Source organism: Nycticebus coucang, chromosome 9 (assembly GCF_027406575.1).
Source record: "Nycticebus coucang isolate mNycCou1 chromosome 9, mNycCou1.pri, whole genome shotgun sequence".
Lineage (NCBI taxonomy): Eukaryota > Metazoa > Chordata > Mammalia > Primates > Lorisidae > Nycticebus > Nycticebus coucang.
In genome coordinates, this window is record NC_069788.1 from 83,895,441 (window position 1) to 83,918,116 (window position 22,676).

Consider the following 22,676-nt stretch of genomic DNA (forward strand, 5'->3'; position numbering starts at 1 on the left):
AAGGGTCAGCTCTGTGTTTGTGTGTGTGTGTGTATGTGTGCTATCTCTGGAACACATCCAAAGAACGATCTTAAAGAGATATTTGTACACTGATGTTCATTGTAGCATTATCTGCAATAGCTAAGAGTAGAAGCAACCCAAATGTCCACTGACAGATGAATGAATAAAGAAAATATGGAGTATATTTACAGTATAATACTATGTATTATGCAGCCTTAAAAAAAGAAGATATGGCTGCATGTGGTGGCTCATGGCCTGTAATATTAGCACTCTAGGAGGCCAAGGCAGAAGGATTGCTTGGGCTCGGGAGTTTGAGACCAGCTTGAGCACAAGCAAAACTCCATCTGTACAAAAAATAGAAAAATAAGCCAGATGTGGTGGTGCACACCTATAGCCCCAGCTATTCAGGAGGCTGAGGTAGAAGGATCCCTAGAGCCCAGAAGTTTAAGGTTACAGTGAGCTATGATGATGCCACTGCACTCTAGCCTGGGGACAGAGTGAGACCCTGTCTCAAAAAAAAAAAGAGAGAGCGAGCGCACTGGAAAATAACTTCTAGTGTTAAGCAAGGTTTCAGAACTTTATTGAACATTGTTGATATCCTAGTAAAATGTGTCAGAAGATAGATCCAAGCCAAGTAAATAAAAAACTTTCTGCAAAGAAAACATCATTCTAGATGCCATTAAGAACATTCATGATTTATGGAAGGAGGTCAAAATATCAACATTAACAGGAGTTTTAAAAAAGCTAATTTCAATTGCCTGATCAAAGATGACTTTGATCATGTTATATAAGGGAAGGGAAAAGTAAACTTTGGGAAAATGACTGCCATATTCTAATTCTTGGGTGCTGTTTGAATTATGTAAAAGTTGGACCAATAACTAGAAATTTCAGAGACACAAATACTAGCTGAATATAAGAAAGAAGAGCTACCTAGGGTTGGTTTAGCAATTCAGTAAACTACTTCATATCCAGAGAATGACTAACAATTGGAGGTATAAAAGAGGAAACTGGCTAAATGCTGTCATAGATCATAACTCTGATTTCAGTGTTTACTATGTCATGTATTAGACCATCACTGCCTAAGAGAACTTTCCACAGTGACTGAAATGTTCTATAATCTGTGCTGGTCCATATGTGACTGTTGATAACTTGAAATGTGGCACTACAATCAGGAGGAATATCATATACAAACTAAAAGATTTACATAGAACGTGTGAAGGTGGATTCCTTATAATAAGGAAAATAGCCGAGATTAATCCAGAGAGGCAGAAAGAGGCCAGTTCATACAAGACTTTACATACTATGCTATGGAGTCATGACTTTGTCCAGAAAGACACAGAAATATCCTGAAGAAATTTAGGAAGAAAACACCAATTAGATTCCAGTATTATCAATTTAACAAAGTACAGAGGAGACATTTTAAGTAGTTGAGAGCAAAAGTGTAATGAATTAAATGTAATGCATATTAATAATGAAGACTGACTTAAATCAGTATTACTTTTTATTCCACTGTATGGATATACCACATTTTGTTTATCTATCAGTTTGTGGACACTTAGGTTGTTTCTACTTTTTGACTATTATGAATAATGCTGCAAACATTTATGTATAAATACTTTGTGGACATATGTTTGAATTTTTCTTAGTTACATGCCTAAAAAATGGAATTGCTAGGTCATATGATAACTCTATGTCTAATATTGTGAAGAGCTGCCAAACTGTTTTCCAAAGTAGCTGCATCGTTTTATACTGTTCTAGCAACGTACAAGGGTTCTAATATGTGAGGTTTATCATCATAGCCACATAAGCAACGTGTAAGGATTACCCCAGGGTGGGGAACCTTTGGCCGTAAGGACCATGTAGTCTTCTAGGTCCTTAAGTACAGCCTTTTGTCTGAATCCAAATTTTACAGAATGAATCTTTTTATTTTTACTAATACATTTTTATTCATCTTTTATGTTTTTTTAATACATTTATGCATATGTAGGGCATCTTTTATGCTTTTATTTTTAAAATGAATGTATCTAAAATACTAAAGAATAAAATAAGTTTCAATAAAATAATCCTCCTAGATTGACTGGACCGATTAGAACATTAGTAAACCTTAAAGGCTAAACTGATAGGTGCTATGCTCATGATTCAGTTCTAACTTTCTCTGCCTGACTGGAGCCACTACTACGTGAGGCTGGTTAGTTAGAATTCACTTGGTCAAGTATACTAGTATGTTATCAGGCTTTTGACAAATGTGCACTATGTTTCTATTTGAAGTGCCATTCTTTTTTTTTTTTTATTAAATCATAGCTGTGTACATTAATGCAATACACTGGTTTTTTATACCATTTGACATATTTTCATCACTCTGGTTAACACAGCCTTCCTGGCATTTTCTTAGTTATTGTGTTAAGACATTTATATTCCACATCTAGTAAATTTCACATGTACCCTTGTAAGATGGACTGTAGGTGTGGTCCCACCAATTACCCTCCCTCCACCCATCCTCCCCTCTCCTCCCTTTCCCCTTTCCCCATATTCTTAGGTTATAATTGGCTTATAGCTTTCATATAAGCTATAAATTAGTTTCATAGTAGGGCTGAGTACACTGGATACTTTTTCTTCCATTCTTGAGATACTTTGCTAAGAAGAATATGTTCCAGTTCCAGTGACATTATTTTTGAATTCTGTCTGCTTAATGCCATCATGTCAAAGAAGACCAATAAAATAGATTTTTAATGAGGACTGGGAGCTATAATATTATCTCGTTTCTGCTAAAGATGATTTGCTTACTATATGATACTGCAATATCAACATTAAAGAAATTCAATGCTGGCTTGGTGCCTGTAGCTCAGCGGCTAGGCTGCCCGCCACGTACACAGGTGCTGGAAGGTTCGAACCCAGCCTGGGTCTGCCGAACGACGGCAACTACAACAAGAAAATAGCTGAGCGTTGTGGTGGGCAGCTGTAGTCCCAGCTACTTGGGAGGCTGAGGCAAGAGAATCACTTAAGCCCAAGAGTTAGAGGTTGCTTGAAGCTGTGACGCCACGACTCTCTTATCAGGGCAACATAATGAGACTCTGTCTCAAAAAAAAAAAAAAAAAAAAATTCAGCGCTCATCAGCATTGTTACACCCTCAAGACCATAAATATTTTAAATTAGATGGAGAGGTGTAAAAGGTTGTATTGCAGAAATTAAAAGATGAAAAGCAAAAGCAAAGACACTTCTTTCAAGCATCAATAAAACCTGGAATTAATGCCACTGAAGCAACTTATAAAGTAAATAGCTTATACACTCAGGAAAAAAAGGAAGCCAGTTGGTGACGTAGAAATTGTGAAAAGAAAGCACTGTTGTCCCTGGTAACATTTCAAAGTACAAACAACACTCTCTTTCAAGGAGAACCATAACTAATTGGCAGCATGAATAGCCTTTCATGTAACAGAACAACTTCATGTGATATTTTAAAAGGAAAATATATATTATTCGATTGCTTTGGATGAATCAACTGATATTACTGACTTGGCCCAGGTTTTATACTTCATTCAGGTCATAATAGATTATCTTTGCTATGAAGAGTTACTTGCTTTAGGCACTCTTGTGAAAAGAGCATGTAGAATAGCTATCTTCAACAACTTCTGAGATAAATGTAGTGAAGTTGGGCTGAATTAGGCAAATTTAGTGAGTGTATGTACAGATGGTGCACCTTCCATGACAGGAAAACTTTTAGGGTTTATTGCACAGGTAAAAAAATATATTAACATATCCAGATGCTTTCACTTATTTCCATTGTATTTTGCATCAGCAAAATCTCTGTGCTAAAGCTACTATTTTAAGTGACACTTTGCAAACAAGTTATAAGCATAACACAACATGGCATTGTCAGTTTTGTAACATGCTACGGTTGAACAGTGAGTTATTTGTTGTAGATCTGCCTTACCATTGGTTATCACAGGGATAGGCATCAGCCAAAATTTTATCTCTATGAGAACAGATAGATAAATTTTATTAAGGACAGAATCAGCAATGTGAACTGTTAAAAGATGTATATAGGAATGCAGCATTTCTGTAATTATGTCAAGTCAAAACAACTTGAATTTTTTTGCAAGGTAAAACTTAGTCTATACATGTGGCACAAAAAATTCAAACATTCTGGAAAAAAGCTATCTTTTTCTAAAACACTTCTTCAAAAGGAAATTTCTGAGGTACATTCTCCCTAGATAGCAAAGGTTACTGATGAGCCAGCTGATATATGCTAATCATTTAGGAACGCATAGCTGTTATAGATCTATTAATTGTAGAATGCAATGAAAGGTTTACTGACTTTGAGAATCACAACATCACACTCAAATTTGCATGTCAGCCTCATCTAGTTATTATCACCAAGGCACCTATAGAACTACCAATGGAGGCCAGGTGCAGTGGCTTATACATGTAATCCTAGCACACTGGGAAGCCAAGGTAGGTGGATTGCTTGAGCTCAGGAGTTGGAGACCACCCTAAGCAAGAGCAGGCCCTCTGCCCCGCCCTGGTTTCTACTAAAAATAGAAAAACTAGGGCGGCGCCTGTGGCTCAGTGAGCAGGGCGCCGGCCCCATACACCGAGGGTGGCGGGTTCAAACCCAGCCTCGGCCAAACTGCAACAAAAAAATAGCTGGGCGTTGTGGCGGGCGCCTGTAGTCCCAGCTACTTGGGAGGCTGAGGCAGGAGAATTGCCTAGGCCCAGGAGTGGGAGTTTGCTGTGAGCTGTGTGATGCCACGGCACTCTACCAAGGGCAATAAAGTGAAACTCTGTCTCTACAGAAAAAAAAAAAAAAAAACTAGCTGAGCATGGGACTGTGCCTCTGTAGTCCCTCCTTGGGAGGCTGAGGAAAGAGGATTGCTCAAGCCCAAGAGTTTGAGGTTGCTGTGAGCTTTGATGTCATGGCACTCTACCCAGGGTGACAGAGTGTGAAACTATGTCTCAAAAAAAAAAAAAAAAAACAATAACAACGAAAAACTACTGATGGAATTGAGTGTCAGTAGATGACATTTTAAGGTCATTGATGCTAAAAAAATCCACCTGAAATATGTAAAAATGAATACTCACACCTTCAGCAACATGGAAAAATGCTTTCTTCTTTTCCAACCACTTACTGCTGCAAATCTACATTCACCAACTTAACCCAGATCAAGATGCCTTTAAAGTCACAAATGACCTATAGAGGACCAACTGAAACTGCAGACCTCCATACCGCAATCAAATATTCAAATGCTTTCCAACAAAAAGCAGACACAATGAAGTCATTAAAAGATTAGTTAACATTAAAATGAACAAAGAATTTTCATTTTTTGAAATTATTAAGTACACAATAGTTAGATTTTTACAAAATAACACACATTTTTAAGTATATCTAATTGAAGTTTCTTGAATGGGACCTTCTTTGATTATAGCTAAATTAATGCAGCCTTCCAACATGAAAAGGTTCCCCACCTCTGGGTTATTTACCCTAACCAACACTTGTTATTATCTGTCTTTTTTAGTCTAGCCATTCTACTGAGTATAAAATGTTTTTGCAGTTTTGGCCAGGGCTGGGCTTGAACCCGCCATCCACCCCCTACCCCCATCCCTCCCATCTCTCTCACACACACACACACACACACACACACACACACACACACACACACACACACACGCACGCGCGCGCGCCCCGTAGATGGAGCCAGCACCCTACTCCTTGAGCTACATGTACCGTCCTATAAAATGTTTTTGGTTTGCATTTCCTCTTGACTAATGATGCTAAGCATCTTTTCAAGTGTTTATTGGTCATTTGTGTACATGTATTTTCTTGGGAAAGTATTTATTCAAATCATTTGCCCATTTTAAAACCAGGTTATCTTTTTACTATTGTGTTGTGTCTTAGGTCATTTGGACTGCTATAACAAAAGTACCAGAAACTGGGTGGCATATAAACAACATTCATTTCTTATAGTTTTGGAGGCTAGGAAATCCAAGATTAAGGCACGGCAGGTCCAATGTCTGTTAGGGCCTGTTCTTCATAAATGCAGCTTTCTCACAACATTCCCACATAGGTGTAACAAGCTGAAGCTCCCTAAGACCTTTTATCAGGACACTAATCCTACACATAAGGCTCTGCCCTCAAGACATCATCTATCACATCCCAAAGACCTCACTTCTTAATAACATTACCTCAGGAGTGGTATTTCAACATATGAATTTTGGAAGGAAATAAACTTTCAAATCACAGTAACTCATTAGAAGTTCTTTATATATTCTAGATATAAATTCACTATCAGATATTCAATTTACAAATACCTTCTCACACTATGAGGGTTGTCTTGTCACTTTCTTGATAGTATTATTTGCAGCACAAATGTTTTTAGTATTGATGAAATCAAATTTATTGATATATTTTTTGATCATTTGTGCTTTTGGTGCCATTTCTAAGAAACTATGGCCTAACTCAAGGTCACAAAGATTTACTCTTATATTCTCTCCTTTAAGAATTTTAAAATTTTAGACCAGCCACAGTGGCTCTTGGTTTTTAGGTAAGTTATATCTTCTCACATACCTGATAACGTCTGATTGGGTGCCAATCATTATATATGAAAATTTTACAGCTAATTCAAAGCCCTAAGTAATGCCATGTATCTCAGGGAGGATTTATTTTTGCTTCTGATAGTCAGGTAGGTCAAGGGCCCAAGGAACCCTTGCATCACCTTAATCTAATCAGATACCGAGTTGATTCAAAGCAGTACTTCAGTGTCTGTGAGGAACAGTCTATTTCTGGTTCACCCTTACTCTTAAGCAGACCCTTTCCGAAAAATGTGGGGCACTTACTAAGGCTCCTTCTCCTTGGCAGGCTCTAAAGGCCAATTTTTATCTCCTCAGACCCACGAATCTAAATTTCTAATCATCTTTTCAGGTGACAACTTCAGCAATAACAACTGCTTCAGGAAATAAATAGTGCCAAATTTTACCCTTCTTGAGTTTCTACCCTTTCCCAAACCTTGATCCTGTAGATCCTTTCTGCCTTATCCCTCTCTTATGCCTTCAAACTAATTTTCTTTTTAAATTTTTTACCTTTTCTTGTTGTTAGTAGGACTGGTCCAAACAACCTGATAAACAACTGCTAGAGCAGATTCCCCATTCCAGTATAACGTAATCAGGAACTTTGTTTAAAACTAAACTGGGGGGATCTTTCTTATGTATATCATTCATCAGTCAAGTTTTTTCCACTTGGTCTCCACAACTTCTGCCATTTGGAAATTCAGATCTTTTCCTGAGGACTACCAAAATCAACACTGGATGACAGGGGTGTGGGAAAAGATAGATTTGCAATCACTGCTAACAGAAATCCATACAATCCTAATTAAAATAAAGCATTAATCAAAAGTAATGTCATCAAGTACTCTGGAACCTGACATGTTTTACTGCTAGAATTGAGGTTGTGGATCTCCCTCCAAAAAAGGTTAGTAAGTGTCAACTCCTAGGCTCAGAGCCGGGTACATAATGGATAACACAGGGATGTTGGTTCCTGTTCCTTTGCTTCTTTCTCCTCTATCCCACCCCAACCCCCAGAGGTGGGCTGACACAGAACACCGGCTGACATTTCAAAATAGCCCAATTATCTTGCCACAAAGTCTAAGGCTTATTCCCATGTTTTTTCTGTACCGAGTAGGAGCTAGGGTTGAGGCCATAAAATTGGACAGCACATGAGTCAAGACAGGAAAAGTTCTTATTTATTTTGTCTGTAGCTAAAGAGGAAAAGTGTGGGGGGTGGGGAAACTGAGAGACAAGAAACCCCAGGCCTGGCGGCGCCTGTGGCTCAGTGAGTAGGGTGCCGGCCACATATACCGAGGGTGGCGGGTTTAAGCCCAGCTCTGGCCAAACTGCAATAAAAAAAAACAAACAAATAAAAACCTTGGGCTTTATGTCCCTATTACCTCACTAACTTGTAAGCCCGAGGCAAATGACCTCTGGAGCCTCTTCATTCTCATCGGAGAAACGAGGGGACTTATGCGTTATGCAACAAACATTTATAAGTGCTTACAACATTCCAGGTACACTGACAGATATGAGGACTGCAATGCTCAATAAACCAGACATGGTCCTGCCCTCAGTACTAGGCTGCATATTTAAACACCTGGAAACTTAAAACAAATCAACACCTTACTCCAGATTAATTAACAATTTGAGGTAGGTACCTGACTCTAGGGATTGGGAGATGAAACACTTTTTAAGTGTTTTTGATGGTAGTGTGGGCTGAACTCTAAATTTCTGAATCAAACTTTCTATAGTTTTCTAAGTATTTTTTACAAGGCAAAAGTCTCCAATATCAATTATGTTCCCACTCATAAGTGTGTTGTGTGTGTACGTGTGACAATCCTATCTTGAAAAGTCATGCTGCCTATGAATACCTCTAGCCTCACTCATGTCTCCTTGAAGATTCACAATAAAAGGCACAAGTATCATCATATCATAAATGAGAATTCTCCTCAAAAGGTGCACGGATGCCCAAATCATGTTAGTCTAGATTTATTGCCTTGTTTAAAACACTATTTCCCAAACTCTGCTCATGATTTTTGTTATGAACTATTTAACATGAGTGGTATTGTTAATATTTACCTAATCTTTTTTTTTTAAATCAGAGAAATGAGAGAGTACTAACCCTACCAAATATGAAAGCCTCTTTAATTAAAAGTGAGGTGGTAGCACATGGATAAATATAGATCAATGGAACAGAACAGAAAATCCAGAAATAGTTCTAATTAATCATATATAATAAAAGACAGCATCTTGAAATACTGGGAGAAAATGGACTTTTAATAAGTATTTCTGGAATAACTAAATAATGGATGAAAAAGGATAAAATTGATTCTAACTCCAAACCACATATTAAATTCCAAATAGACTAGAGATTTAAATGTTTGAAAAAGAAAAGAAACCATACAAGTATTAGAAAAAACACTGCTGAAATCAACCTGGAAATGGAGAAAACTTTCCTGCTATGCTTGAAAATTGAGAAGCAATGAGAGAAAAGACTGGCGGGGGGTTTGGGGGGGCGGGAATCTACTTATTTTTATTTAGTTACAAAAATAAGCAAGTCTTCTCCCAGCTTCACTCTTGGAACCCTCTCAGTACCCAACGCCAGTAGGTACAGGTGGCCTTTGGGGCCTTTGGGGCGGCTCTTTGACAGAGTATAGCTAAGTGTATTCTCCACAGGTCAGGGCCTGTGGAAGTAAGTAATGAGCAGCTTACACCAGTGGCCTAATCCATAATAAATGCTTGTACTGGCTCATCTTCTTTCCCTGTTTCTCTCCACTTCCCTCACTCCTGCTTCTTGGGGTAACACTCACCTCCAAAATCCTCTCATGTGAGTCTTTATCCTAGGTACAGTTTTCTGGGAAATACAGCTAAAACACTACAGGGATGGTGTGCTCATGAAAATAAGTACATCATTATTAAAATGTCAAAAGCATTCATCAGAAGAACATAACTCCCTACTCCTGAGGGGTGTGCTGTGCATAGGGATATCCTTGAAAAGAGTACAATATGAAACTTTGTTGTGAAGAAACCTGGCAAACTACTTTAGACAGGAACTTAAGTCACATTGATAGTATGCCCTCAATGTGATATATACAATGTATTAAAATGGAAGTGATCTTCACCCCTAAAACTTATTACCTGTCTAATCATGAAAAAAAAAATCAGACAAATTCCAATAGAGGGGTATCCTACAATATACCTGATCATTACTTCTCAAAATAGTCAAGAACATCAAAAATAAGTAAAGTGTGAGAAATTATCCCCACCGAGAAGAGTCTAAATAGATACACAACTAAATGTAATATACTGTTCTGAATAGGACCCTGGAACAGAAAAAGGACATCAGGTGAAAACAAAGGAAACCTGAATAAACTATGGACTTTAATGAATAATAATGAACCACACTAATATCATATGTTAATAATAAGGGAAACTGTAGGTGTGGAGGAAGTGTATGGGCACTCTCTGTACTATCTGCTCAGTTTTCCTATAAATCTTAAACTGTTCTAAAATATAAAGTCTACGAATTTAAAAAAGAAAGAAAAGAATTCATTTATTTTCATAATTTCAAATCTTAGTTTAGGGTGGGGCCTAGGGATCTCCAATTTGAAAGGACACATATACACATATCTCTCCCCCCAGGATTCTCATGAACTAACAGTTACAGAGGATAATATCCTTAGGAAGATTTAATAGGAAAAAAAATCTACCCCCATATCATCAAACAAATCATGTCTCATGGTAGCAGCATGGATACAATAGACTAAATCACTACCAACTCAGTAATGCATTAAGTTATTAAGCACTCAATGAAACAGCTTTTACTTGGGTGCTAGCATCTACTATTTAGGGGTGTCTACCCAGAATGCTTAGAAGGATCCATGCCAAGCTAGGATGAATGCCATAATAAACTATCTATTTTAGGCATCGGCGGCAATGTCAGTGTTTATTAAGCATCTGCTAGGTGACTCCATGTGCCAGGCTTTAGAGACCTAGCAGAGATCAAAACAGACATAATCTCTGCCTTTATGAAGCCTATAGTACAGAAGGGAAAATTTAAGTAATTACATGCATACAGTTATAGAAGAGAAAATACAGGACACCACAAAGGCAATTAATAGAAAGGGCCTTCAGCTAGACTAAGGGTCAAGGATTGCCACCCTGAGGAAATGACAGTTAAACTAAGATTTGAAGTTATTAAGTTAGCAAGGTAAACAGGAAAAGGAATCACCTAGACTTTGATCAACTTCTATGGTTTACTTCATCAGATCTTTTCTTACTTAAGAATTCTTTAAGAGAGAAGGAAGAAATGATTAGATCAATAAATACAGCTCCACAAAAGCAGCAGGGAGGCACACAGGACCCACAGAAAGTTTAAAGGTACTGGAACCATTTAAAGAGGCCTAGGACAAATATATAATATGGGGAAAAGGACAAAGGTATGTAAGAGGCTACTAAAATCAGGCTCTCATAAGGTCCATTGTTCATTGCCTCTTAAATATCCTAGTAAACATGTCTTTAGAGCTATACAAAGGTATGTCCCTCTTTTACTACATAATGAAAGGCACACTGGCTCATGTTTCCCTTTTTGCCATGGCTTCCATGAATTTCACAGCTAAGTGTGCTTAACTGTGGTAACTATTTCTTAATCTAAATCCTCTACCCCCAAAATAACATGCCTCCTGTTTTATCTTTATTTTAATAGTTCTACTTCATGTATTTTATGAAAAATGTCTGTGAATCTCTTTTAGAAGTTAATGCATCAATAGCAACTGTGGTTTCTAAACCAAAAACTTATCACATATGAAGGTAATTTATATAGCAATTTGACAAAAGGACACAATATTTGAAATCAGAATTATCCCAGATTTTCCAGGGTTTATCTTCTTCACAGACACAAGACTTTTCATAATATTACTTTTTTTTTCTTACTCTGTCGCCCATGGAGAGTGCCATGGTGCCATCACAGTTCATAGCAACCTTAGTTTTTTGAGCTCAGCCTCCCAAGTAGCTGAAACTACAGGTGTCTGCCATGACACCTGGCTAGTTTTTCTATTTTTAGTACAGATGGGGTCTCCCTTTTGCTCAGGTTAGTCTGAAACTCCTGAGCTCAAGCAATCCTCCCACCTTGGAAGACTGGCTCATCTTCTTTGGCCTCCAATAGTGCTAGGATTACAGGCATGAGCCATCGCACCCAGCCGCAAATATTTTCATTTGATCTTCCCAAAAACTCTCTGAAGAAAGTGGGATTGTCCTCATTTATATCTGAGAAAAACTGAGGCTCATAAAAGGTTATTTGTTCAAAGTCTATCAGCTAATTAGTAGCAGCTCTGGGGCAGAATCCAGGTCTAACACTAAACTCCAGGCATTTTTACAGGGGATAAATTAAACTCCAAACTTTAAAATATAATTCAGAATTTTTTTTTTTTTTTTTGAGACAGAATCTCACTCAGTCACCCTGGGGTTTAGTGCTGTAGCGTCATAGTTCACAGCAACCTCAAACTATTGGGCTCAAGCGATTCTCTTGTCTCAGCCTCCCAAATAGCTGGGACTACAGGCACTGGCCACAACACCCAGCTATTATTTTAGACACAGGGTCTCACTCTTGCTTAGGCTGGTCTTGAACACATGAGCTCAGACAATCCACCCACATTGGCCTCCCAGAGTGCTAGGATTACAGGCATGAGCCATCGTGCCCAGCCATAACTAAGAATTTTTTTTTAAGTTCCCTCTCATATCTACATTAACTGCAGGCAGAATAGCAGTACATGTCTTTCACCCAGTGCAAAAGACAAAGACAGTTCACCTTCAGGTACAATAACTACAGCAGGATTGGGACCAGGGTTCCCTCCACTGGTAAACAGGTGGAACTACACCATTCCTAAGTATAGTATTTTTTTTTTTTTAATCATCATTACTTTTCGTTTTATTTTATTTATTTTTGATACAAAGTCTCACTTTGTCACCCTGGATAGAGTGCTGTGGTGTCATAACTCACAGAAACCTCAAACTCTTGGGCTCAAGTGATCATCTTGCCTCAGCCTCCTGAGTAGCTGGGACTGCAGGTGCCTGCTACAATGATTGGCTAGTTTTTCTATTTTTAGTAGAGACAGAGTTGTCCTTTTTACTCAGGCTGGTCTTTGAACTCCTGAGCTAAAACAATCCACCTGCCTCAGCCTCTCAGAGTGCTAGGATTACAGGTGTGAGCCACCGTGCCTGGCCCCCGAGTATAGTATTGTCTTTTTTTTTTTTAATTTGTTTTCCTTCTCCATCTTACTCCATTTACTTCTCTCTTCTGATTCCTAGACTTTCCTTGGTTTGGGGAGGTCTTTGTGTTTTGTTTTGTTTTGTTTTGTTTTTGTAGGAGAATCTCCAAGTTAAACCTACAGGATTAAAATTCCTTTCATTAACTTTCTCTCTTATTTAGAATTAAAGGTTATTAATACCTATCAATAACCTTTTAAAAATGTTTATAACCTTTGGCCCCAGTAATTTTTTTTTTTTTTTTAAGACAGAGTCTAGCACTGTTGCCCAGGCTAGAGTGCCATGGTGTCAGCCTTGTATAGCAACCCCAAACTCCTAGGTCTAAGTGATTTCTCCTTTTCTCAGCCCCCTGACTAGCTGGGCCTACAGGCACCATCCACAAAGCCTGCTAATTTTTCTAGTTATTAGTAGAGACAGGGTCTCACCCTTGCTCAGGCTGGTCTCAAACTCCAAAGCTCAAGAGTGCTAGGATTAGAAGCATGAGCCACTGAGCCCCAATAATACTATGAAACTATTAAAACATATATTATAAATATACTATACTATCTGATAGATTACTATTCATGTATTTAAAATGTTTTCAGACCAGGCTTGGTAGCTCATGCCTGTAATTCTAGCACTCTGGGAGGCTGAGGCAGGTAAATTGCTTGAGCTCAGGAATTTGAGAACAATCCAAGCAAGAACAAGACTCCAGCTCCACTAATAATAGAAAAATTACCCAGATGTTGTGGCAGGTGCCTGTAGTCCCAGCTACTCAGGAGGCTGAGGCAGGAGGATTGCTTGAGCCCAAGAGTTTGAGGTTGCTGTGAGCCATGATGACGCCACTGCACTCTAGCCAGAGTAACAGAGTGAGACTCTGTCTCAAAAAAAAAAAAAAAGTTTTGGGCAGCACCTGTGGCTCAGCGAGTAGAGCACCAGCCCCATATACCGAGGGTGGTGGAATCAAACCCAGCCTCAGCCAAACTGCAACAACAACAACAAAAAAGAAAGTTTTCAGAGTATTAAATAAAGGTGAAATGCATATATGTTAAATGTAAAATGTCCAATACAAATATACAGTACACTATCAATTTTGGAAAAAGGTTTTGCTTACATAGGAAAAAGATAAAGAACTATTCCACATTTTTAACGTGATTATCTGTAAACAGCAGGATCAATGGTGATTTTCACTGTCTTCTTTATACCACTGGTATGTATGTATGTATGTATGTATGTATGTTTGTATTTAGAGACAGAGTCTGACTCTATTGCCCTGGGTAGAGTGCCATGGCATCATCATAGTTCACAGTAACCTCCAACTCTTGGGCTAAGGCAATCCTCTTGCTTCAGCCTCCCAAGTAGCTGGAACTTCAGGCACCCTATGGGGTCTTGCTATTGCTCAGGCTAGTCTTGAACTCCTGAGCTAAAGCAATCCATCTGCCTTGGCCTCCCAGAGTGCTAGGATTACAGCCACCATGCCCAGCTATACCTCTGTTTTTAAATTCTGTATATTCAACATATACACATTTAAATCAGAAAAAAATGTTATAAGTAGGTAAAAAAAAATTGCTACCAGAAAATTATTTCTATGGAGTTCATTTAGGCTAGGAAGGAGGAAACTCTTATTTACAATTGTTGGACAAGGCAACCAGCTACCCTTTCCACTCTGAAGTCAACTTAAACTTTTGTTTAAGTTATCGTCACATTTAGTATAGCATTCATTTAACAACTCAGAATCTCTTTATCAAGCTTATACAGGCACACCTCACTTTGTTGTAGTTTTTTAGAAATTCAAAGTTTGTGGCAACCCTGAGTTGAGTAAATCTTTCAGTAACATTTTCCAACAGCATGTGTTCACTTCATTTGCATTTTTAAGCAATAAAGTCTTTTTAATAAAGGTATGCACATTTTTTAAACATTATGCTACTACATACTTAATAAACTACGGCATAGTGTAACTGTAATTTTTATATGCACTGGGAAACCAAAAAATTCATTTGATTCACTTTCTTCCAATATTTGCTGTATTGCAGTGGTCTGGAACTGAACATGTAATATCCCTGAAGTGCGCCTGCAGTCTATTGCAAGGTTTCTCAAATTTGGGTAATGTACAGATTCCCTTTAAAGTCCTCATGTGGAACAATATCGATTTAATTTACTTTCATACAGATTACAAATACAATTATAAAACTAAGTTTAAGTCTTATGTTGACCCAGGGTGTCCATAAAGTTTGAGCGCAATTTACTATGTTAAACTGTTTTAAATTGCACATGAACTTTATGTCCAACCTGTATAACCAGATAAATAAAATAAATTATAAATTAAATACAAAACCACCAAACCAGCAAAATTCAAAATAACATTACTAAAATAAAAGGATATTGCTCAAATTAAAATTACTGTCCATATGGTAAATATGGTAATGGCAACAGCCTAAAAACAGGTAGACTTAGAAGACAGCCTAGAGCACACATACTCAGAACCCCTGTAACTTCTACAGCTCCTGTTCCTAACATGGAGAGTTCCAAAGCTGAACTGTCCCTCTACTCACAATCTGCACTAAGTTCTAAAATGTATTTTGACCCAACTGTAGTAGGTGAGTATAAGCAAAGGGTGATAAATAAGGACTGTTTTTCTTATACTGTGTTATCTTATACTTACCATGTAATCACACTGAATTTTGCATAACTCCAAGATTGATGAAGTGCCCTTGGCCCAGATGAGGTGGCTCCTGGCATAACCAAACCTGCTGATATGCTAAACTGACCATGACTTTCATATACAAGGCCGGCCCTGGTGGGGGCACATCCGCTTTCTGAGGACTAGAGGTGATCCTCACTCATTCAGACATTACCAGCTACAACCATGTCCCCTGGATTTGGGGATCCAGATATCTGTACTGCCATTCAAACTAGAAAAACATTGCTGATGTCTCTGTCAAATAAACTACTGATATAGTCAAATATCTGACCAGAAATTTTGAAGAAAAACCTAATTTCAGTTTTCTTCTAATATTCTAGACAATTTTTTAGGGATAAATTTTTTAAATTGTTATATAGTCATCCCTCAATATCCACAGGCGACTGGTTCTAGGACCCCTCTCAGATACCAAAATCTATGATGCTCAAGTCCCTTATATAAAATAGCAAAGTATATTTGCATACAGCCTATCTTATAATTTAGCACTTCTGGATCACTTCTAAAACCTAATACAATGTGAATGCTATGTAAATAGGTGTTATACTATGCCATTTAGGGAATAATAACAAGGAGAAAGGGCTTGGCGCCTGTGGCTCAAGCAGCTAAGGTGCCAGCCACATACACCTGAGCTGGCTGGTTCGAATCCAGCCCAGCCCGCCAAACAACGACGGCTGCAACTAAAAAATAGTGGGGCGTTGTGGCGGGCGCCTGTAGTCCCAGCTACTTGGGAGGAGGAGGCAGGACAATCGCTTGAGTCCCAGAGTTGGAGGTTGCTGCGAGCTGTGATGCCACAGCACTCTACCCAGGGTGACAGCTTGAGGCTCTGTCTCAACAAAAAAAAAAAAAAAAAAAAGGGAAAGGTCTGTATATATTCACTATAGATGCAACTATCCTTTTTTAAAAATATATTTGTGATTCACGGATGATTAAATCTACAGATGTAGAAGCCACAGATATAGAAGGCTGACCATACATGTACAGCAGGAAAAAAAAACTAATAATCAAACTTCTAGAAAATGCTATCCTACATGTTATAAATGATGGAAAAATCAAAGAAAACAACTTAACATAATTTTTTTTTAATTGAGACAGAGTCTCACTTTGTTACCTTTGGTAGAGAGCCATGGTGTCATAGCTCACAGCAACCTCAATCACTTGGGCTCAAGCCATTCTCTTGCCTCAGTCTCCCGAGTAACTGGGACTACAAGCGCCTACCACAACACCTGGCTATTTTTATTTTTATTATTTGTTTTGTTTAGCATGCCCAGGCAGGGTCCAAACTCATTAGTCCCAGAGCATGTGGCTGGCACCCTAACCACTAAGCTACAGGCACCCAGCCAACAGTTTTTAAACTTTTATATACTTAATCTTTAAAAGAGAAAAGGCAAATAGAAAAAACGTTCACAGAAAAGAAATGTTCCCAATAGACAAATGACTCAAGTATTTAAGCAGGAATATATCACATATTGTGTATGTATGAGCGGTGTTTTTTTAAAAAGCAGCTGCAGAAAGGGACCTAGTAAATCTCTGTAACTCTTTAGGTACAGGGACTATTTTTGTGGTATGGGACAATAAGGTTAGAATGGGTTTACTTCCTTCCACCTTCTTACTCCATCTAATCCAGTACCAGGCAACAAATATATACAAAAAGATATATTTTGTATCTGAATAAAGATACAAAAATATATTAGGTTATTAGGAAAAAGGAAACAAAGATTCAGGCAGTAGTCTAGAAAATAAAGAAAAACTTAGATTCAGGCCTACTCACCTGAGTAATATGATTCAACAATACTTTTTTGCTAAAATAAGTAGACATGTGCCTCAAGTGTTCAGTTTGTTAGAATTAATCTCAAGCTTTATGACTATCAGAGACACGCCAAAAAGACAACAGCTTGGAGATTACATTTCAGACTTTTATCAATAAGTCACATTTATGTGCTCCTATGAGATTACCTATCAAGAGAAAGGATATGTTACTTTTATTAAAAAAAAAATTCAGTACTGAACAAAAAGGAAAGTGTCATAGGTGAATCAGATTGCTTATAAGTAACCAAATCAAATCACTTGACAACAGGAAGAGATCCCCTGAGTCTTTTAAATCTACTTACTAAAACTACATTCTTCAAGTAGAAGTAAACACAGATGTATGGATGTTTAACTAAAAGCAATCTGCAAAAGAGAATCACATTAAACTGTCGGCATTGCTTTTAAAAATGTACATAAAAAATAATTAACTTTAAAAAAGAAAATGGTTCTTCACTTTGGAAAAACTCCTTGAGAATTTTCATTTGTACTTTCCTAACTTTTTTATATGATCCAAAAGAATGGATCTGAGAGTGATCAAAAAATTAAATGTCCTGTTCAAGAGGACCAGTTAAAGGTAATTTTTATCAAATAAACAATTAAGGAAATCAAGACAGGAGAAAGATGTGAACACAGAAAGAAAAAAGGAAAACACCTGCCCCCAGATCCTTTGCTTTACAGTGATGACCTGAGCTAAACTGTCATTTTTCAATTAATTATATATGTATTTATATATAATTATATATAAAATGTATTTAAAAGAATTAAAAAGTTATTCTTAGAATTATCTTGATTCCAAGAGAATTACACAAACTGAGAGAAACAATGTATTAGGGCAGAACATAAGAAAATAAATGTTACAGTTCTCCACAGCTTCTATGCTTTGGTAGCATAAATCTCCAGAATTGAATATTAACTCAAACTTCCCCTGAAAATGCAAAAATCAGAGGTTTTTCTAACTGCAAACTAAGTAAATCAGAACAATTGTCTAGCAAAAGAGAACTAGGAAAGCCGGGGGAAATATAACCAATATCTGCTTGGAGGCAAGTCAGAGAGGCTCATTACGTGAGTTCAGTGTTTGGTGTTATTTTTCTCCTAGGGGTATTTTTCAATTCCAAAGGGAATGTTAAAAGTTTGGTATTGGGAATGGGAATGAGGATACTGGTAAAGAGGTGTACACTAAGAAGAAAGGCAATTAGAACAGGCTTGTCCTCACAAGAACTGTAGCTCAGCTTAGAAATATCCCTTAGAAAAATCTGGGATCCCTGAAATTACACTAAGGGATCCCAGATTTTAAGTGCCTCCATCTGCTTGACAAAAGCAAATGTTAATTATCTCTGGAAAAGAAAAACATATTAGGCCTCAAATTATTTCTATAAATGATTTCACATACATGATGTCAGCATGCATTAAAAAACCCACAAGGCACTTAAGAAGACAATATGGACAATATGAATGAAAACCAATAAACACTGGAAATGACTCATAGATACTGCCATAATCAGACATAGACTTTAGGATAAGTATGCATTCTAAGTTCAAGGAGATAAAAGACAAGCTTGATAATTGTGGCAGATAATTGGGGAATTCAAAAAAGAACCAAATGGAAATAAAAATCATATAATAATGGAAATTAAAAACTTAATAGATAAGTTTGATAGCAAATGATATGCAACAGGAAAGAGAAATAAGGGAGAAGGAGATATACAGAATAAAGAAGAGACAAAGAAAGAAAAGACAGAAAAAAGGTGAAATAGTCAAACATATATCACTATAGTCCCAGAAGGGAAGATAAGAGACTATGAAGCAGAAGCAATAACTGAAGTACTAATGGCTGATGGCGTCAAAAACTAATGAAAGACATGAAGCCACAGATTCAAGAAGCCCTAAGAACTCCAATTATCAATAAAAAGAAATCCACACGATGGAGAGCATAGAAAAACTGCTGAACATCAAAGACAAAAGCAGCAGGGGAAAATACAGACTAATTTCAAAGGACAACAGACTGACAAGTGACATCTCAATAGAAACCATCCAAGCCAGAGATAATGAGATAGCTTTCAAATGATAGAAGAGTTCCCTGAGAAAACACCAAATGGCAGATGACACTGGTATGGCTGGAAGGCCTGTTGGCACCAGGAGCCCTGGAATGGAAGGCCTCAAGGAAGGTTTCAACATCAGCATCCAGGACTGGGGTTGGGGCCATGCCAGATGTATGGAGCAGGCAAGGTCAAGGAGTGGATCCCTGTCACCACGCTGGGGCACCTAGTCAAGGGCATGAAAATCAAGTCTCTGGAGATCACTGACTTTTTCCTGAGGGCATCCTTCAAGAATGAGGTTTTCGTTGGACACGGTGGTTCATGTCTATAATCCTAGCACTCTGGGAGGCCAAGACAGGTGGATTGCCTGAGCTCAGGAGTTCAAGACCAGCCTGAGCAAGAGTGAGACCTCATCTCTAAAAAACAACCATGCATTGTGGCGGGCACCTGTAGTCCCAGCTACTTGGGAGACTAAGGCAGGAGAATCACTTGAGCCCAAGAGTTTGAGGTTGCTGTGAGCTTTGACACCACAGCACTCAACCCCAGAGCGACTGAGTGAGACTCTGTCTCAAAAACAAACAAACAACAACAACAAAAAAAAAACCATGAGGTTTTTTTAGCCAGGGATGGTGGCTCACATATGTAATCCTAGTACTTTGGAAGGCTGAGGGGGGTGGATTGCTTGAGTTCAGGAGTTCAAGACCAGCCTAAGCAAAAGCCAGATCCCCATCTCTACTAAAAAAAAGAAAAATTAGCTGGGCGTTGTGGCAGGTGCCTGTTGTTCCAGCTACTCAGGAGGCTGAGGCAAGAGGATCATTTGAGCCCAAAAATTTGAGGTTGCTTTAAGCTATGACACATAGCACTCTACTGTGGGCTTTGAAAAGATACCAAACAGACATGAAAAGATGTCCCACTCTACTAGTCAAAAGGGAACTGCACATTAAAATCACAAGGGGATACCAGTTCACACTCAACTAGCGTGGCTTAAAGTTAAGACTGACAATACCAAGTGTTGACAAGGGTGCGAAGCAGTAGGAGCTCTCATACACTTGCTGTTGGAGTGTAAACTGGTACAACCACTTTGGAAACCTGGTATTTTCTATTAAAGCTAAAGATATACACATCTTTTGAACTAAAAATTCCACTGCTAATTATGTACTCAACAGATATGAATGCACCAGGAGAAATACAGGAATATCCACAACATTATTAGTAGTCAGTAAAGTCAGAAACAACTCAAATATCTACCAGCAATGACATGGATAAATTGTGGTATATTCACACCAGGGAATACTACAGACCACTAAAAATCAATAAAGGTAACAACAGAATGGCTGAATCTCAAACGCTTTCTGAGTAAAAGAAACCAGATACAAAAGACTATATATTGTATTATTTCATTTGTATAAAGTTCACAAAACAGGCAAAATGAAACCACAGGCACCAGTTTTTACAAGATATATGTTTAAACGGTAAAATAACACAGAACAAATCAAGAAACTAACTACTCCCCCCAAATCAGGATATGGCTCCTCTATAAGTAGAAAGAAGAGTGTAGCGACTGGGAGAGGGCACCTGGGCTTCTGGGTGCTGGCAATGTTTTATTCCTTGATCTGATAACCACCAGGTTCCCTGGCTAGGTGATAATCAATAAGTGGTACATTTGGGGGCGGGGGGGTGTTGCACTTTACTGGCATTCCAGAAGAAAGAAAAACGGGAAAAGAATGGAAAAAGAAGGGGGTGACCAGCTCCAGATCCAGGGGAAACTACCACTTTAAAGTAAACCCAAATCAGGCCCTGGGCACTGGCAGGAGGAAGCTTCGGCCACAGAAGGGCTTCAGCGGGTCTCCTCAGGGCTGGGAAGCCCCCGAACCGGGGTGAGGGGGTTGGAGGGGTAGGCCTTGTGGCCACACCTGCCCGCGGGGGTCGGCCTCTCCGCCCTGCCCCAGCCCCTCAGCAGCCTAAGATTGCTTCCCATAAGCTGCTGCGGCCAGCGCCACTTGCTCCTTGCGGAACGCGGGCCTACCTGATACCCCCAAGACCCTCCCAGCCCTCTAGAGGCCCCCAATGAGTCTCCTGCAGCCATTCCCGCGCTCTGAATGCCCCTAAATCTCTGCAAAGCTCCCCCCACCATGGTCCGCCAAACGCCCCCGCGCCCCTTGGCGCCACATTCTCTCCCTCTGGGGGCACCGCAGGTCACCAGGCCAGCTCCTGCAGTGGTCGCTTCTCCCCGCCTCACGCGAGTCGCCGGCATCGACTCACCTCATTGTCGCTGCCGGGAGCGGGCGCGGCGGGGCCGGGGGCGACCCGGCGCGGCGGCGGGGCGCGGGGCGCGGGCGCTAGCGGGGGAGCCGGCCCCGGGCGCGGCGGCTCCGCGTCTGATTGGGCTGCGGAGGGCAGCGGGGGCTCATCTTCTCTGGGCGGGCGTCCGGGCCGCTAGCTGCGGGGAAGGGCTGCTGCAGCAGCGACTGACAGCTGGGCCCCGGTCCCTGCCATCTTGGCGGGCGCGCGTGCCCGGGCCGCCGTGTGCGCGGACGCGTGCCCGGGCCGTCCGCCGACGGAGCAGAGGGGGCAGGGGCGAGCCTGCTGTGGTCTAGCCGGCGGGAGCGCGCGCGAGACCGCCTGAGTCTTGGGGCGAAGGCCCCCGGGCGAGCGCGCGGTTGGCTTGGAGTCCTCGAGGGACAGGCAGGCGGGTGCGCCCGGGTGAACCTCAGCCCACGAACCGAGATGAAGGGTGAACGCGTGGCTGCGCGCCCCTCCGCCCGCCGAGGGGACCGCGCGCGCGTACGTCCCTCGGCCCGCGGCCGCCGAGGTGAATGAGCGCGCGCGGCGGCCGAAACCCGACACAAAAGGCGCGGAGCCCCACCGTCCGCGCCTCCGGGAGGGCCGAGCCCGAGGCAGCTATGGGGCGGGGCTTTGCGGGGAGGGCCCGGGGCGGGGCTGAGAGGGGCGGGGCGCCGGCGGGCACGTGCCGAGACCAAACGCACTCTCTGTGGCTGCCGAGGGCGCCGAGGTCCGTGCGCCAGTGGCTGGCAGGTTCCCGCTTCCCGGTTGGGCGGCGCATGCGGCCTCAAGAGCCAGTCTTGATACGAGGGGCGTCGAGGTCATCGACGACTTATTCCCCATCTTTGTAAGCAAGGATCCGAGGGGGGAACCGGGAGTCTCATCTTTGGGGCGATATCAGCATCTGAACTACCTCTTCCAGCTCAACAAGAGCCCCACCCGGCGCTCCAAACCACAGCCTGTGAAAAATCACATTTACGAAGTGTAAAGTAGGTCGTCCAGGTTTTCTCTGGTTTTTAAGTCGCCATTCTCCCTAAAGGTCCTCATTGCTGGCTGGAAACCCCAAAAAC

At 40.3% G+C, this 22,676-nt stretch overlaps 1 protein-coding gene across 1 annotated transcript in view; it reads right to left on the reverse strand.

Moving 5' to 3' along the window:
* EVL (Enah/Vasp-like) overlaps window positions 1–22,215 on the reverse strand; it is a 213,842-nt gene extending 191,627 nt beyond the window's left edge. Inside the window, exon 1 of the mRNA XM_053601670.1 lies at window positions 21,586–22,215. Within this exon, the coding sequence (XP_053457645.1) occupies window positions 21,586–21,590 (5 nt within the window). The 5' untranslated portion in view covers window positions 21,591–22,215. The remainder of the gene's footprint in view (window positions 1–21,585) is intronic.
* Between the last annotated feature and the right edge of the window lie 461 nt (window positions 22,216–22,676).